Source organism: Oncorhynchus kisutch, linkage group LG20 (genome assembly GCF_002021735.2).
Source record: "Oncorhynchus kisutch isolate 150728-3 linkage group LG20, Okis_V2, whole genome shotgun sequence".
Classification (NCBI taxonomy): domain Eukaryota; kingdom Metazoa; phylum Chordata; class Actinopteri; order Salmoniformes; family Salmonidae; genus Oncorhynchus; species Oncorhynchus kisutch.
In genome coordinates this window covers 39,577,440-39,596,469 of record NC_034193.2, presented here as the reverse complement: position 1 = coordinate 39,596,469, position 19,030 = coordinate 39,577,440, and the positions used below count along the sequence as shown (strand labels likewise).

The following is a 19,030-nucleotide window of genomic DNA, read 5'->3' as shown; positions in this document are numbered from 1 at the left end:
CTGGAGGTTGAATGTTTTGAAGGGGTACGGGACTATAAAAAGTTTGGGAACCACTGGACAAAGCAACACACACTTTCCAATGGGCTATGGGAGGTTGTTGGCCTTCTACTTTCTTGTTTCTGCTTTGTACATTCATATTGGTTCCACTCTTTGTGGTGGGGTAGGTTGGGACCTCTTCTGCAGATTTTTATGTCACTCTTAGATCTGCTATTAGTTGCCTATCGCAGTAGTATGTACCGGAGTCTGGGGTTTTCACTAACTATAACCAATGTCTTTATCTGTTGTTGAACCATGTTTGCATAGATCATTAATGTGTTTGACATAGACTTCGTCTTGAACTGTAGGAATGTCTACCTTTTTTCCATCTATTTCTCTGCTCCATGTTACCTTACTCCCCACAGGGTGATTACAAGCTCAGGGTAGCTGCATTCCTCTCAGGCACTGTCCTCTTGCTTAATTATCTCTGTCATAAGGAACATGAATTAAGAACTACTTCTGTATCTCGAGTCCAGATCTGAGGATACAACAATAGATGGTGGACAAATGTGTAGTTTACTCCAAATACTGAGCTACCGATAACACCACAGCTTAATACTTTCACGCACCACAACGTCAAAGATGGACATGGCCTCTGAACATAATTCAAAATGTACTTCCCAGAATAGGCATTGCAGAAATACCCAAGGACAAGAAAGTTTTGCCATCTTACATGTAAAATCTTATTTGTTCATAAAAAATTGTGAATAACTCACCACAGATTGAGAAGGGTGTGCTTGAAAGGATGAACATACCTCTGCAATGTTGTATTGGAGAGAGTCTAAGTCGTAAATCATTTTCCACACACAGTCTGTGCCTGTATTTAGTTTATGCTATTGAGGGCCGAGAATCCACTCTCACATAGGTACGTGGTTGCAAAGGGCATCAGTGTCTTAACAGTGCGATTTGCCAAGGCAAGAAACTGAGCGCAGCCCTATCCCGAAATCTGGCAGTGGCTTCTGATTCAATTCAATTTTCACAGAACCGCTTGTTGCAATTTCGATGAAGCTCTCTTGTTCAGATATCGGGAAGTGGACTGGAGGCAGGGCATGAAAGGGATAACGAATCCAGTTGTCCGTTTCGGGAAAGTACAGTGCCTTGCGAAAGTATTCGGCCCCCTTGAACTTTGCGACCTTTTGCCACATTTCAGGCTTCAAACATAAAGATATAAAACTGTATTTTTTTGTGAAGAATCAACAACAAGTGGGACACAATCATGAAGTGGAATGACATTTATTGGATATTTCAAACTTTTTTAACAAATCAAAAACTGAAAAATTGGGCGTGCAAAATTATTCAATGACCTTGCTTTAACAAAGTTAACCATTTGCACTGTAGTGTCCAACAAGTCTTTCAAGCTGTCAGGCATTGCCTTGGCAGCAAGAGCCTGTCGGTGGATGCTGCAGTGTACCCAAGTGGCGTCGGGAGCATGCGAGTTACCACTCCACTATGTCTCCCTGTCAAACCATCTGTACAGATACCAACACATCTTGGCCACCAAAGTCCATTTGATGTCACAAAGCTGTCCAGTACTTAAAAAATATCCTCTCATGTTGTCCTGGTTTGCAGAAGAGGATGTCTTCCTTAATTGACCCCCCATAAATGTAATGGACATATACCAGCAGCTGTGCCAGGCCCGCCACGTCTGACTCATCCAGCTGTAACGCATATAATTCACTGGCTTGTATGCAAAGCAGTAATTGTTTCAAAACATGTCACTGATGCGTTGTGAAACAGTGTTGTTTGATGAAGGCATTGTCCCAGCCATATCCGCAGCAGCAGGAAGAATGAAGTCCTCCACAATAGTATGGGGCTTGCCTGTCCTAGCCACTCAGTAGCTCACCATATAAGACGCTTCTAGACCCTTATTAATGGTATCTGTTGTTTTTATACATGTCTTACTACTCAAAAGATGTCATTATCGCTCAAACTCCTGTGGCTTATTTTTCAAATTGTCATGTTTTGTTTCTAAATGTCTGCGCAAGAGTGAAGGTTTCCCACAAGAGAGTAACGATTAATGTGATTGGATGTTAATTATTTGTCTCCCGAGTGGTGCAGCGGTCTAAGGCATTGCATCTCAGTGCAAGAGGTGTCACTGCAGTACCTGGTTCGAATCCAGGCTGCATCACATTCGGCCGTGATTGGGAGTCCCATAGGGCGGCGCACAATTGGCCCAGCGTCGCTGGGGTAGGCTGTTGTAGGCCGTCACTGTAAATAAGAATTTGTTCTTAACTGACTTGCCTAGTTAAATATTTGACTAGGCCACCTATATTTGACATTGTGTTGTTATTTCACTGAACACTAGATGGTTTAATTTTATTTGTTGCGAGGGAAAAAAACGAAATGTATACCCCCGTTGGAAAATATAAATATACAGTTTGAAAACGGGAAGAATTTATAAAATATATATACACTGCTCCAAAAAATAAAGGGAACACTAAAATAACACATCCTAGATCTGAATGAATGAAATATTCTTATTAAATACTTTTCTTTACATAGTTGAATGTGCTGACAACAAAATCACACAAAAATTATCAATGGAAATCAAATTTATCAACCCATGGAGGTCTGGATTTGGAGTCACACTCAAAATTAAAGTGGAAAACCACACTACAGGCTGATCCAACTTTGATGCAATGTCCTTAAAACAAGTCAAAATGAGGGTCAGTAGTGTGTGTGGCCTCCACGTGACTGTATGACCTCCCTACAACGCCTGGGCATGCTCTAGATGAGGTGGCGGATGGTCTCCTGAGGGATCTCCTCCCAGATCTGGACTAAAGCATCCGCCAACTCCTTGACAGTCTGTGGTGCAACGTGGCGTTGGTGGATGGAGCGAGACATGATGTCCCAGATGTGCTCAATTGGATTCAGGTCTGGAGAATGGGCAGGCCAGTCCATACAATCAATGCCTTCCTCTTGCAGGAACTGCTGACACACTCCAGCCACATGAGGTCTAGCATTGTCTTGCATTAGGAGGAACCCAGGGCCAACCGCACCAGCATATGGTCTCACAAGGGGTCTGAGGATCTCATCTCGGTACCTAATGCCAGTCAGGCTACCTCTGGTGAGCACATGGAGGGCTGTGCGGTCCCCCCCAAAGAAATACCACCCCACACCACGACTGACCCACCGCCAAACCGGTCATGCTGGAGGATGTTGCAGGCAGCAGAACGTTCTCCACGGCGTCTCCAGACTGTCACGTGTGCTCAGTGTGAACCTGCTTTCATCTGTGAAGAGCACAGGGCGCCAGTGGCGAATTTGCCAATCTTGGTGTTCTCTGGCAAATGCCAAACGTCCTGCACGGTGTTGGGCTGTAAGCACAACCCCCACCTGTGGACGTCGGGCCCTCATACCACCCTCATGGAGTCTGTTTCTGACCGTTTCAGCAGATACATGCACATTTGTGGCCTGCTGGAGGTCATTTTGCAGGGCTCTGGCAGTGCTCCTCCTGCTCCTACCTTGAACAAAGGTGGAGGTAGCGGTCCTGCTGCTGGGTTGTTGCCCTCCTCCACGTCTCCTGATGTACTGGTCTGTCTCCTGGTAGCGCCTCCATGCTCTGGACACTACGCTGACAGACACAGCAAACCTTCTTGCCACATCTCGCAGTGATGTGCCATCCTGGATGAGCTGCACTACCTGAGCCAGTTGTGTGGGTTGTAGACTCCGTCTCATGCTACCACTAGAGTGAAAGCACCGCCAGCATTCAAAAGTGACCAAAACATCAGCCAGGAAGCATAGGAACTGAGAAGTGGTCTGTGGTTCCACCTGCAGAACCACTCCTTTATTGGGGGTGTCTTGCTCAATGCCTATAATTTCCACCTGTTGTCTATTCCATTTGCACAACAGCATGTGAAATGTATTTTCAATCAGTGTTGCTTCCTAAGTGGACAGTTTGATTTCACAGAAGTGTGATTGACTTGGAATTACATTGTGTTGTTTAAGTGTTCCCTTTATTTTTTTGAGCAGTGTATATTTTTTAAATATTGTTTGGGGCGTACCCCCAACTGCATTGCGCGTACCCTAGTTTCGGAATATCTGATTCAAACCATATGTTTTCAATTGGGTTCGATGTGTGCTTGGGGTTATTGTCTTGCTTGAAGATCCACTCCCAAGTATGAGCCTCCTGGCAGAGGCAAGGTTTTGGGTAAAATGTCCTGGACAGTTCATGATGCCGTAGACCTTAAACAAGGGCCTCAGGACCAGTGGTAGCAAAATAGCCCCATAACATCAAAATGCACCACCATATTTTCCGTAGGTATGGCATATACTTCTGTTTTTCAACGCCAAACCCACAACTGGTGTGTGTGGCCAAAGAGCTCTATTTTCATACCATCTGACCATAGCACTGGTTGCAATCAAATCGTATGTCACATGCGCCGAATACAACAGGGGTAGACCTTACCGTGCAATGCTTATCAACAATGCAGTTCAAGAATAGTTAAGAAAAGATTTACTAAAGTAAAAGTAGCACAAAATAATAACGAGGCTATATACAGGGGGTACCGGTACCGAGTCAATGTGCTGGGGTAAAGGTTAGTCGAGGTCATTTGTACATGTAGGTAGGGTTAAAGTGACTATGCATAGATAATAAACTGGGAGTAGCAGCAGTGTACAAACAAAGAGGGGGGGGGGTGTTGTCAATGTAAATCTGGGTGGCCATTTGATTAATTGTTCAGCAGGCTTATGGCTTGGGGGTAGAAGCTGTTAAGGAGCCTTTTGGATCTAGACTTGGCGCTCCAGTACCGCTTGCCCTGCGGTAGCAGAGAGACCCGTCTATGACTTGGGTAACTGGAGTCTTTGACAATTTTTTTGTGCCTTCATCTGACACGGCCTAGTATATATGTCCTGGATGGCAGGAAGCTTGGCCCCAGTGATGTACTGGGCTGTACGCACTACACTCTGTAGCGCCTTACGGTCAGATGCCCAGCAGTTGCCATACCAGGCTATGATGCAACGGGGAAGGATGCTCTCGCTGGTCCAAATACCAATGCCATTTATCAAACTCCAGGTGGTGCTATGGTCAGATGACATGAAAATAGAGCTCTTTGACCACGCACACCAGTGGTGGGTTTGGCATTTGAGTCCAATATGTTAATATTTTGAATTCCACTTCTGACAAACAGCATTACCTTCAGATGTAAATACTGTATAAACAGTATACATACAGTTCATCATCAGACAAAGTGGAGATTTATATCATTGCATTTATTTTAAGAACACGAAGCATGGTAAGACAGGAACACAAGACACTAAAAAATAAATGTAATGTCGAACTGTATGCATTTGCTATTAATGGGTGAGAAACTAATTCTGTCATACATCATGCATATCAGTCACTTAAAACACAGTGTTGTAGCCTTTCTCAATCACTGTCTGGCTTACACTGAATCTGTGTTGATTAGTATCAGTGAAAAAGTGACATCTGACATGTCATTGAGTGGACATCTCTCGGGAACCAGTCACCTATCTACTTTAGTCGTTCGCCAATACCTTCATTGGGGAACTTACCCCATACTGTAATTTTCTTTATGCAATGGCTGCAGATGTTTTTTTCTACGACTTGTCTTTAGTTGATGGCTGGCCGATCTTCGAGAGGTCCCCAAAAGATACATTCGCAGAGCCTCTTCTAGCTGGTTTCGCCTGCCAAGAACAAAACAGCATTCAACATCTTCACCATTGTCATTTACATTATATTTCTGCAAATGTAATTTGCGAAGATCACACACCTGTGAGTCATGAGGCTTCCAACCAATCATGTAGAGGATCTCAAATGTTGCAGGAACAGACCCATTCTCACTCCCATACATCTCTGAGGGAAATCAATCAAATACAGTATCAGCATCTAAAGCAGGGGACAGGCTGGGTTTACAACTGGCACTGGAGAGCTGCTGATTGTGCATGGTTTTGTTCCAAGCCTGCGCTAAACACACCCGATTCATCTGCTCGAGATTTGTTGAATCAGGTGTGTTTGTGCTGGGCTGGAGCAAACACTGCACCCAGTAGCTTTCCAGGACCAGAGTTGGTGATCACTTCTAAAGCAGAAGTTTGGTAACAGTTACTTCTGCTTGGGGATGGATAGAAATGTACAGAATTGGGTACCTAGAGGAAAATGGGGAAGAGTCATGCTTTTTCAATTTCAGTCAAGGGGAGGGTTTAGTGTTTTTTTATTTTACTAGTCCAGGGGAGGGTAATGTAATTGATGAAATGTCAATATTTCTCAGGGCTTTAGAATCAGTGGAGTATTAGGCTATATATCGATGTGTGCCCGATGCCACCCCTCATCTCTGATTCTCTGCTGGGTGCGCAATATCAAGTGCGCCTACAGGCTATTTAGTACGGTCTCAATCAAATAATCCAAAACAGACCCGATCTATAAACAGGGCTTTGGCATTACATATACACACACACACAGTTGAAGTGGGAAGTTTACATACACTTAGGTTGGAGTCATAACAACTAGTTTTTCAACCACTCCACAGATTTCTTGTTAACAAACTATAGTCTTGGCAAGTCGGTTTGGACATCTACTTTGTGCATGACAAGTCATTTTTCCAACAATTGTTTACAGACACAGTGAAATATTCTATCACAATTCCAGTGGGTCAGAAGTTTACACACTAAGTTGACTGTACATTTAAACAGCTTGGAAAATTCCCTAAATTTATGTCATGGCTTTAGAAGCTTCTGATAGGCTAATTGACATAATTTGAGTCAATTGGAGGTGTACCTGTGGATGTATTTCAAGGCCTACCTTCAAACTCAGTGCCTCTTTGCTTAAAATCATGGGGAAATCAGCCAAGACCTCAGAATTTTTTTGTTTTAGACCTCCACAAGGCTGGTTCATCCTTGGAAGCAGTTTCCAAACGCCTGAAGGTACCACGTTCATCTGTACAAAGAGTCCGCAAGTATAGACACCATGGGACCACACAGCCGTCATTCCGCTCAGGAAGGAGACACGTTCTGTCTCCTAGAGATGAACGTACTTTGGTGCAAAAAGTGTAAATCAATCCCAGAACAACAGCAAAGGACCTTGTGAAGATGCTGGAGGAAACGGGTACAAAAGTATCTATATCCACATAACCGGAAAGGCAGCTCAGCAAGGAAGAAGACACTGCTCCAAAACCGCCATAAAAAAGCCAGACTACAGTTTGCAACTGCATATGGAGACAAATGTAGTTGTCTGATGGAACAAAAATAGAACTGTTTGGCCACAATGACCATCGTTATGTTTGGGGGCGGCAAGGTAGCCTAGTGGTTAGAGCGTTGGGCTAGTAACCGAAAGGTTGCAAGTTCGAATCCCCTAAAAATGTTTGGAGGAAAAAGGGGGATGCTTGCAAGCCGAAGAACACCATCCCAACCGTGAAGCACGGGGGTAGCAGCATCATGTTGTGGGGGTGCTTTTTGCTGCAAGACGGGCTGGTGCACTTCACAAAATAGATGGCATCATGAGGCCGGAATATTATGTGGATATATTGAAGCAACATCTCAAGACATCAGTCAGGAAGTTAAAGCTTGGTCGCAAATGGGTCTTCCAAATGGACAATGACTCCAAGCATATTTCCAAAGTTGTGGCAAAATGTACAAATCAGCTGGGCTTGACAATCTGGACCCTCTATTTCTGAAACTATCCGCCGCCATTGTCGCAACCCCTATTACCAGCCTGTTCAACCTCTCTTTCATATCGTCTGAGATCCCCAAGGATTGGAAGCTGCCGCAGTCATCCCCCTCTTCAAAGGGGGAGACACCCTGGACCCAAACTGTTACAGACCTATATCCATCCTGCCCTGCCTATCTAAGGTCTTCGAAAGCCAAGTCAACAAACAGGTCACTGACAATCTCGAATCCCACCGTACCTTCTCCGCTGTGCAATCTGGTTTCCGTGCCGGTCACGGGTGCACCTCAGCCATGCTCAAGGTACTAAATGATATCATAACCGCCATCGATAAAAAAACAGTACTGTGCAGCCGTCTTCATCAACCTTGCCAAGGCTTTCGACTCTGTCAATCACCATATTCTTATCAGCAGACTCAGTAGCCTCGGTTTTTCGGATGACTGCCTTGCCTGGTTCACCAATTACTTTGCAGACAGAGTTCAGTGTGTCAAATCGGAGGGCATGCTGTCCGGTCCTCTGGCAGTCTCTATGGGGGTGCCACAGGGTTCAATCCTCGGGCCGACTCTTTTCTCTGTGTATATCAATGATGTTGCTCTTGCTGCGGGCGATTCCCTGATCCACCTCTACGCAGACGACACCATTCTATATACTTCCGGCCCGTCCTTGGACACTGTGCTATCTAACCTCCAAACGAGCTTCAATGCCATACAGCACTCCTTCCGTGGCCTCCAACTGCTCTTAAACGCTAGTAAAACCAAATGCATGCTTTTCAACCGTTCGCTGCCTGCACCCGCACGCCTGACCAGCATCACCACCCTGGATGGTTCCGACCTTGAATATGTGGACATCTATAAGTACCTAGGTGTCTGGCTAGACTGTAAACTCTCCTTCCAGACTCATATCAAACATCTCCAATCGAAAATCAAATCAAGAGTTGGCTTTCTATTCCGCAACAAAGCCTCCTTCACTCACGCCGCCAAACTTACCCTAGTAAAACTGACTATCCTACCGATCCTCGACTTCGGCGATGTCATCTACAAAATTGCTTCCAACACTCTACCCAGCAAACTGGATGCAGTTTATTACAGTGCCATCCGTTTTGTCACTAAAGCACCTTATACCACCCACCACTGTGACTTGTATGCTCTAGTCGGCTGGCCCTCGCTACATATTCGTCGCCAGACCCACTGGCTCCTGGTCATCTACAAGTCCATGCTAGGTAAAGCTCCGCCTTATCTCAGTTCACTGGTCACGATGGCAACACCCATCCGTAGCACACGCTCCAGCAGGTGCATCTCACTGATCATCCCTAAAGCCAACACTTCATTTGGCCGCCTTTCGTTCCAGTTCTCTGCTGCCTGTGACTGGAACGAATTGCAAAAATCGCTGAAGTTGGAGACTTTTATCTCCCTCACCAACTTCAAACATCTGCTATCTGAGCAACTAACCGATCGCTGCAGCTGTACATAGTCTATCGGTAATTAGCCCACCCATTTTTACCTACCTCATCCCCATACTGTTTTTATTTATTTACTTTTCTGCTCTTTTTGCACACCAATATCTCTACCTGTTCATGACCATCTGATCATTTATCACTCCAGTGTTAATCTGCAAAATTGTAATTATTCGCCTACCTCCTCATGCCTTTTGCACACAATGTATATAGACTCCCCTTTTTTTCTACTGTGTTATTGACTTGTTAATTATTTACTCCATGTGTAACTCTGTGTTGTCTGTTCACACTGCTATGCTTTATCTTGGCCAGGTCGCAGTTGCAAATGAGAACTTGTTCTCAACTAGCCTACCTGGTTAAATAAAGGTGAAATAAATAAATAAAAAAGGACAGAGTTAAGGTATTGGAGTAGTCATCACAAAGCCCTGACCTTGTGGGCAGAACTGAAAAAGCGTGTGCGAAAGGAGGCCAAAATTCACCCAACTTATTGTGGGAAACTTGTGGAAGGCTACTTGAAATGTTTGAACCAAGTTCAACAATTTAAAGGCAACGCTACCAAATACTAATTGAGTGCATGTACACTTCTGACCTACTGGGAATGTGATGAAAGAAATAAAAGCTTAAATAAATAATTCTCTACTATTATTCTGATATTTCACATTCTTAAAATAAAGTGGTGATCCACTTGAAGGATTAAATGTCAGGAATTGTGAAAAACCGAGTTTAAATGTATTTGGCTAAGGGGTAGGCAAACTTCCGACTTCAACTAGATGTTGGAACATTGCTGCGAGGATTTGCTTCCATTCAGCCACAAGCGCATTACCGAGATCGGGCACTGATGTTGGGCGATCCTGGCTTGCAGTTGGTGTTCCAATTCATCCCAAAGGTGGTCGAGGTCAGGGCGATATATCCCTTCTGTATGGACCTCGCGTTGTGCATGGGCGCATTATCATGCTGAAACAAGAAAGGACCTTTCCCAAACTGTTGCCACAAATTTGGAAAGAATTGTCTAGAATGTCACTGTATGCTGTAGCGTTCGGATTTCCCTTCACTGGAACTAAGGGACCTAACCCGAACCATGAAAAACAGCCCAGACCAGTATTCCTCCTCCACCAAACTTTACAGTTGGCACTATGCATTCAGGCAGTTGGCATTTGCCTGGCATCCGCCAAACCCAGATTCGTCCGTCGAACTACCAGATGGTGAAGCGTGATTCATCACTACAGAGAACGCATTTCAACTGTTCCAGAATCCAATTCGCTGTGAGTGCTTATGCACTCTGCGGTCCCATTGAGAGCTTGTGTCCTATCACTTCGCGGCAGAGCCGTTGTTGCTTCTGGACGTTTCCACTTCACAATATCAGCACTTACAGTTGTCGGGGACAGCTCTAGCAGGGCAGAAATGTGACGGACTGACTTGTTGGAAAGGTGGCATCCTATGACGTTGAAAGTCACAGAGCTCTTAAGTATGGGCCATTCTACTGCCAATGTTTGTCTATGGAGATTGCATGGCGGTTTGCTCGATTTTATACATCAGTCAGCAACGGGTGTGGCTGAAAAGCCTAATGCACTAATTTTAAGGGGTGTCCACATACTTTTGGTCATGTAGTGTTTGATATATATATAAAATCTGTGCATTCGGGAAGTATTCAGAAACCTTCCCTTTTCCATATATTGTTTCATTACAGCCGTTCTAAAATGTATTTTTAATTATTTTTAACTCCTCCAATCTACACACAATAACCCATAATGACAGTGAACAGGTTTTTATACATTTTTGTACATTATACATAAAGTGAAATTCCTTATTTACATAAGTATTCAGACCCTTTGCTATGAGACTCAAAATTGAGCTCAGGTGCATCCTGTTTACATTGATTATCCTTTAAATGTTTGTACAACTTGATTGGAGTCCACCTGTGGTAAATTCAATTGATTGGGTATGATTTGGAAAGGCACACACCTGTCTATATACCTGACACTGCATGTCAGAGCAAAAACAAAGCCATGAGGTTGAAGGAATTGTCCGTAGAGCTCCGAGACAGGATTGTGCCGAGGCACAGATCTGGGGAAGGGAACCAAAACATTTCTGCAGCATTGAAGGTCCAAGAACACATTGGCCTCCATTCTTAAAATGGAAGAAGTTTGGAACCACCAAGACTTTTCCTGGAGCTGGCTGGCAGGCCAAACTGAGCAAGAACCTGACGGAGGCCAAGGTGACCAAGAACCCGATGGTCACTGACAGAGCTCCAGAGTTCCTCTGTGGAGATAGGAGAACCTTCCAGAAGGATAACCATCTCTGCAGCACTCCACCAATCAGGCCTTTATGGTAGAGTGGCCTGAAGGAAGCTACTCCTCAGTAAAAGGCACATGACAGTCCACTTGGAGTTTGCCTAAAGGCACCTAAAGACTCTCAAACCATGAGAAACAAGATTCTCTGGTCTGATAAAACCAAGATTAAACTCTTTGGCCTGAATGTCAAGCGTCGCGTCTGGAGGAAACCTGGCAGTATGCCTACGGTGAAGCATGGTAGTGACAGCATCATGCTGTGGGGATGTTTTTCAGTGGCAGGGACTGGGAGTCTAGTCAGGATCGAGGGAAAGATGAACAGCCCTCCCGCGTGGCGCAGTGGTCTAAGGCACAGCATCGCAGTGCTTGAGGCGTCACTACAGACCCGGGTTCGATCCCAGGCTGTGTCACAACCGGCCATACGGTGGCGCACAATTGGCCCAGCGGCGCACCCTGTAGGCTGTCTCATTGTTTTTGGTAATCAAGCCTACCACGGTAGTGTCATCTGCAAACTTGATGATTGAGTTGGAGGCGTGCATGGCCACGCTGTCATGAGTGAACAGGGAGTACAGGAGAGGGCTGAGAACGCACCCTTGTGGGGACCCAGTGTTGAGGATCAGCGGGGTGGAGATGTTTCCTACCTTCACCACCTGGGGGCGACCCGTCAAAGTCCAGGACCCAGTTGCACAGGGCGGGGTCGAGACCCAGGATCTTGAGCTTAATGACGAGTTTGGAGGGTGGTATGGTGTCAAATGCTGAGCTGTAATCGATGAACAGCATTCTTACATATGTATTCCTCTTGTCCAGATGGATTAGGGCAGTGTGCAGTGTGATTGCGACTGCGTCCTCTGTGGACCTATTGGGGCGGGAAGCAAACTGGAGTGGGTCTAGGGTGTCAGGTAGGGTGGAGGTGATATGACTAGTCTCACAAAGCACTTCATGATGACGGAAGTGAGTGCTACGGGGCGATAGTCGTTTAGCTCAGTTACCTTATGTTTCTTGGGAACAGGAACAATGGTGGCCCTCTTGAAACATGTGGGAACAGCAGACTGGGATAGGGATTGATTGAATATGTCTGTAAAACACACCAGCCAGCTGGTCTCCGCATGCTCTGAGGATGCGGCTAGGGATGCAGTCTGCGCCTGCAGCCTTGTGAGGGTTAATACGTTTAAACGTTTTACTCACGTTGGCCGCGGTGAAGGAGAGCCCGCAGGATCTGGCTGTGTCAGTGGCACTGTATTGTCCTCAAAGCGAGCAAAGAAGTTGTTTAATTTGTCTGGGAGCAAGATGCCCATGTCCGCGACGGGGCTAGTTTTCTTTTTGTAATCCGTGATTGACTGTAGACCCTGCCACATACGTCTCGTGTCTGAGCCATTGAATTGTGACTCTACTTTGTCTCTATACTGACGCTTGTTTGATTGCCTTGCATAGGGAATAGCTACACTATTTGTATTTGGTCATGTTTCCGGTCGCCTTGCCATGATTAAAAGCAGTGGTTCCCGCTTTCAGTTTTGTGCGAATGCTGCCATCAATCTACGGTTTCTGGTTTGGGAAGGTTTTAATAGTCACCGTGGGTACATCACCGATGCACTTAACAGGGATAGGACTGGGACTGATGAATCCTCTTTCCGATTGTTTGGGGCATCCGGAAAAAGGTTTGTCCAGAGAAGACAAGGTGAGCGCTACCATCAGTCCTGTGTCATGTTGCAATCTACTGCAAAGATAACCTGCAGAGTTCTGTATTACTTTCTAAGTCTGTACCCAAACAATTTGAGCTTCTACTTCTAAAAATGAACCTTTCCAGAAACAAGTCTCTCACTGTTGCCGCTTGCTATAGACCTCCCTCTGCCCCCAGCTGTGCCCTCGATACTATATGTGAACTGATTGACCCCCCCATCTATCTTCTGAGCTCGTGCTACTAGGTGACCTAGACTGGGACATGCTTAACACTCCGGTCATCCTACAAACTAAGTTTGATGCCCTCAATCTCACACAAATTATCAATGAACCTACCAGGTACAACCCCAAATCAGTAAACACGGGCACCCTCATAGATGTCATCCTAACTAATTCGCCCTCCAAATACACCTCTGCTGTTTTCAATCAAGATCTCAGCGATCACTGCCTCATTGCCTGCATCCGTAATGGGTCTGCGACCAAACGACCACCCCTCATCACTGTCAAACGCTCCCTGAAACACTTCTGCGAGCAGGCCTTTCTAATCGACCTGGCCGGGGGTATCCTGGAATGACATTGACCTCATCCCGTCAGTAGATGATGCCTGGCTATTCTTTAAAAGTGCCTTCCTCACCATCTTAAATAAGCATGCCCCTCTCAAAAAATGTAGAACTAGGAATAGATATAGTCCTTGGTTCATGCCAGACCTGTCTGCCCTTGAACAGCACAAAAACATCCTGTGGCGTTCTGCATTAGCACCGAATAGCCCCCGTGATATGCAACTTTTCAGGGAAGTTAGGAACAAATATACACAGGCAGATAAGGTCTTCAAAGGTCTTCGAAAAAAGTTAACAAACAGATTACTGACCATTTCGAATCCCACCATACCTCCTCCGCTATGCAATCTGGTTTCAGAGCTGGTCATGGGTGCACCTCAGCCACGCTCAAGGTTCTAAACGACATCATAACCGCCATCGATAAGAGACATTACTGTGCAGCCATATTCATCGACAAGGCCAAGGCTTTCGACTGTCAATCACAACATTCTTATTGGCAGACTCGACAGCCTTGGTTTCTCAAATGATTGCCTCGCCTGGTTTACCAACTACTTCTCTGATAGAGTTCAGTGTGTCAAATCGGAGGGCCTGTTGTCTGGACCTCTGACAGTCTCTATGGGTGTGCCACAGGGTGCAATTCTCGGGCCGACTCTCTTTTCTGTATACATCAATGATGTTGCTCTTGCTGCTGGTGATTCTCTGATCCACCTCTGCGCAGACGACACCATTCTGTATACTTCTGGCCCCTCCTTGGACATCGTGTAAACTAACCTCCAGACGAGCTTCAATGTAATTACAACTCTCCTTCCGTGGCCTCCAAATGCTCTTAAACGCAAGTCAAACTAAATGCATGCTTTTCAATCGATAGCTGCCCGCACCTGCTCGCCCGTCCAGCATCACTACTCTGGACGGCTCTGACTTAGAATACGTGGACAACTACAAATACCTGGGTGTCTGGTTAGACTGTAAACTCTCCTTCCAGACTCACATTAAGCATCTCCAATCCAAAATTAAATCTAGAATCGGCTTCCTATATCGCAACAAAGCATCCTTCACTCATGCTGCCAAACATACCCTTGTAAAACTGACCATCCTACCGATCCTCGACTTCGGTGATGTCATCTATAAAATAGCCTCTAACACTCTACTCAACAAACTGGATGCAGTCTATCACAGTGCCATCCGTTTTGTCACCAAATCCCCATACACTACCCACCATTGCGACCTGTATGCTCTCGTTGGTTGGTCCTCGCTTCATACTCGTCGCCAAACCCACTGGCTACAGGTTATCTACAAGTCTCTGCTAGGTAAAGCCCCGCCTTATCTCAGCTCACTGGTCACCATAGCAGCACCCACTCGTAGCACTCGCTCCAGCAGGTATATCTCACTGGTCACCCCCAAAGCCAATTCCTCCTTTGGTCATCTTTCCTTCCAGTTCTCTGCTGCCCATGACTGGAACGAATGGCAAAACTCTCTGAAGCTGGAGACTCACATCTCCCTCACTAGCTTTAAGCACCAGCTGTCAGAGCAGTTTACAGATCACTGCACCTGTACTTAGCCTATCTACCTAACTCATCCCCATACTGGTATTTATTTATTTTGCTCCTTTGCACCCCAGTATCTCTACCTGCACATTCATCTTCTGCCGATCTACCATTCCAGTGTTTAATTGCTATATTGCAATTACTTCGCCACCATGGCCTATTTATTTCCTTAACTTACCTCATTTGCACTCACTGTATATAGACTTTTTGTTTTCTTTTGTTCTACTGTATTATTGACTGTATGTTTTGTTTATTCCATGTGTAACTCTGTGTTGTTGTATATTACTATGCTTTATCTTGGCCAGGTCGCAGTTGCAAATGAGAACTTGTTCTCAACTAGCCTACCTGGTTAAATAAAGGTGAAATAAATAAAATGCCAACAGTAAAGCACTGAGACCATTCCTGTGTGGGGTTGCTTCTCAGCCAAGGGAGTGGGCTCACTCACAATTTTGCCTAAGAACACAGCCATGAATAAAGAATGGTACCAACACATCCTCCGAGGGCAACTTCTCCCAACCATTCAGGAACAGTTTGGTGACAAACAATGCCCTTTCCAGCATTATGGAGCACCTTGCCATAAGGCTAAAGTGATAACTAAGTGGCTCGGGGAACAAAACATCAATATTTTGGGTCCATGGCCAGGAAACTCCCCAGACCCATTGAGAACTTGTGGTCAACCCACAAGAGGTGGGTGGACAAACAAAACCCCACAAATTCTGACAAACTCCAAGCATTGATTATGCAAGAATGGGCTGCCATCAGTCAGGATGTGGCCCAGAAGTTCATTGACCGCATGCCAGGGCGGATTGCAGATGTCTTGAAAAAGAAAAAAACTTCATGTAATTGTCAATAAAAGCCTTTGACAATTATACTTCAGTATTCCATAATAACATCTGACAAAAATATCTAAAGATACTGAAGCAGCAAACATTGTGGAAATTAATATTTGTGTCATTCTTAATTATTCTTAATTTCCTGTTTTAGTTTCTGTCTATAAGCTGGGAGCAACAAAATGGAATCATGGTCAGATTTGCCGAAAGGGGGCGAGGGGGGGCTTTGTATGCAACGTGGTAGTTAGAGTAGCAATGATCCAGAATGCTGCCAGCCTGGAACAGTATGTATGGATGATAATAATAGTAATCGATGGTTTCATTTCAAATCTGTATTTATCTACTATGTAGCTCACCTTGGTAGATTGCAGCTGCAGCTAAAATGGTGTCTCTGTGCAACATGGACTTCCTGTTCCAAGCGCAGTTGCTCTCCCCCATACCTGGAGAGTTGAGACAATGGTGAAAACTCAGCATTCAGGCACTAAACATTATTCAACTGCCTGTCCTATGAGCCTATACCTATGAGAAGATGAATAGAAACAATTCAACTATAAAAACTCAGTATGAACAAAAAGCACAGATCTACAACAGTATAACTACAGTATACAGTAGGCCTACCTTGCAGGTCACTCATGACCTCAAGTATCCCAGGATAGAGCACTTGAATTTCATCAATGTCCTACAGAAAACAAAATGTAATATAAATCGCTTGCCTCAAACACAAATATTGCAGCATCATTATAGTTTCTAGCTAATCGCTAGATTCACAGCCAGAACCACAGAATTAAATGAACACTCGTATTAGCCTATATTGTAAATCTATGGCTATGGACACCCAAGGCCTCACCACTGTCAGCATACTGAAGCCTGCCTGGCCCAGCAAGTTGCCCAGGTCTGTGACGGCCGTGTAGGGGGACACGTGGGGGGAGAACCCCCCTTCCCGCTCGAGCTCAGCCAGCTGCAGGGAGCAGCGCAGCTCATACAGGGTCTCCCCGCCCACCATGGCCCCAATGAACACCCCATCTGGCTTCAGGACCTGGTTGATCTTTGGGAAGGGAGAGGGATTATAATGACAGCACAGTGATACAGACGGAAGGACCAGGATTGTTGTAATCCTGAATCCTATGCGTAATTATGTTATAAGAAGGTAACGTATTTGGAAAAACAGCTGGCAATAGACAAAGTACAGATGTAAAAAAGAATAATATGAGGCTGTCAGTTACCTGTCTCAAGGCTCCAGGGAGATCATTGATCCAGTGTAGGCTAAACAGGAGAAACATACAGTACTAGATCATTTTGTGTTGCAAGCAAGCCATACTAAACCCTGGGGAATATGACTCGGAGGGCTCAAATCGAATATTATGTCAGAATCATCTACAGGGACAAATCACCTCAAGCTGCTGACCACCAGATCAAATGTGTTTTCTTTAAAGGGTAGAAACTCTTCATCGGCCATGACACAGTGGGTAGGGATCTCACTTCGTCTTGTGTTTCTCTGAGGACCGAGAAGAGTGTTAAAATCATCCAGAAAAAAGTCCCTCCCCTCCATAACATGCCTCTGATTTGACAGGATATTCCATCAATCTATTGATCTATAGTTAGTGGTCTCTGCTCATAAACACAATCATTCCACTTAGACTACAGGTGTTCTAACAGAATTACATATTATAATTCCTATTAGTAATTTAATTGGATATAACTCACCAAAGACTTTTCTGAGATATCAGTTAAGAAGAGCTGCTCAACTACTTCCTGAAAATGGAAGCACAATTCAATATTCAGAAAGCCATACATCTTGTGAGTTGATGTTTTCCCTACCTTAAAAGGGGCAATCTACATCCATTTTGGACTTATAAATGTATGATATGTACCCATTGATTCTTGACAAATATAGCTAATAAATGCCTCATAAGCTTTGTTCTGTTGTACCCCATCAGAACCCAAAACATTTAAAAGCTTATTTTACTATAAATGTTTGTCAACAACGTAAATGTAAACAAACATGATATAGCCTTAAAACATGGTTAAAACTATAATTTTGATATCATGGATATATTGCATAGCTCTGTCTATGAATTTGAGAGTGGTTACATTTCTACAGCCTCCAACTTTCTACCGAAACGTGTGGGGAATGCTGTTATTGTTTCAAATGCTCCCCGCCTGTTTATGAACAACCATTGAAGGCTACCTTGTGCAAATGCTCAGCAATGTGACTTTTCCCACAGCCAATGTCCAATGCCAAAGGAAATGTCCTGTGAAAATAAGCCCAAAATGTCAGCAAAATGCACACCCTCACATGCACAAATATAAACTTTAATTTCAACAACAGTGCCATGAATGTGACAATTTTCATACACTATGTCTATGCATCACAACTTCTGTTGCTTTACCTTGCAATGTCATAGACCCTGTCTGCAACTCTGCTTCCAACCTGCAAATGAATATGAACAGTACCATAACACATACATTTCCTTGGATAAAAGAGAGCTAGGATAAGACTAAATATATCATACAAATACAGCTACAGTATACCTCATCTCTCAGATAGTCATATTTGTCACTGTCTTGTAGCGATGCAGCCCATTTCTTCTGTCTCCTCTTCATAGTCCTGTCAAATACATTCATTGTACCTCCAGCCCTTCCTGACAACTGCCTCTGAATTTCAGTCCATTGAGAACACCGAATTTTAGAAGACAACTCTCTCACCGGTGGAAACATTGAATGAGCTGTCATGACATTTCTTTGCGAATGAGCTGCATCATGTTGTTGAGGGACCAGCAATCTAACGCTGCCTTTTTTCAAGACTCTCCGGCAGACACAACTACCATTGAGAAAACGACGACCTATTGCATTGTTCATTTTTACAAATTGTTTACCGACTAACGCGCTAATATGTAGCAAACCATTGCATAACAAATAAATGTTTGGTGTGTTCTTCCAGTCAACCACATTGAATGACCTCGACACAGTGGACAAACATAAAACATGGAACTGTTTTTTCCTCGTTTGATAGAAAATGTGGAACTGGAT

At 44.6% G+C, this 19,030-nt stretch overlaps 1 protein-coding gene across 1 annotated transcript; it reads right to left on the bottom strand.

The window, feature by feature from the left end:
• Window positions 1–5,223: 5,223 nt before the first annotated feature.
• On the bottom strand, window positions 5,224–18,974 carry LOC109866015 (arginine-hydroxylase NDUFAF5, mitochondrial-like). Its single transcript, XM_020454550.2, has 11 exons — window positions 18,533–18,974; window positions 18,391–18,431; window positions 18,189–18,252; window positions 17,705–17,752; window positions 17,392–17,495; window positions 17,224–17,263; window positions 16,848–17,045; window positions 16,619–16,679; window positions 16,357–16,440; window positions 5,766–5,848; window positions 5,224–5,679 (listed from the first exon to the last, which is right to left on the bottom strand). Exons 1-11 carry the CDS (start codon window positions 18,857–18,859, stop codon window positions 5,593–5,595), a joined length of 1,137 nt encoding a protein of 378 aa, XP_020310139.1. The 5' UTR covers window positions 18,860–18,974; the 3' UTR covers window positions 5,224–5,592.
• Between the last annotated feature and the right edge of the window lie 56 nt (window positions 18,975–19,030).

Bases quoted from the DNA above. Each gene is read 5' to 3' on its own strand.
- LOC109866015 (XM_020454550.2), bottom strand. From the start codon at position 18,859: ATGAACAATGCAATAGGTCGTCGTTTTCTCAATGGTAGTTGTGTCTGC. The intron at 17,496-17,704 runs GTGAGTTATATC...CTCGGTCCTCAG, and splicing joins ATATCTCAGAAAAGTCTTTG to AGAAACACAAGACGAAGTGA. The intron at 17,046-17,223 runs GTAACTGACAGC...CCCTTCCCAAAG, and splicing joins TCCCTGGAGCCTTGAGACAG to ATCAACCAGGTCCTGAAGCC.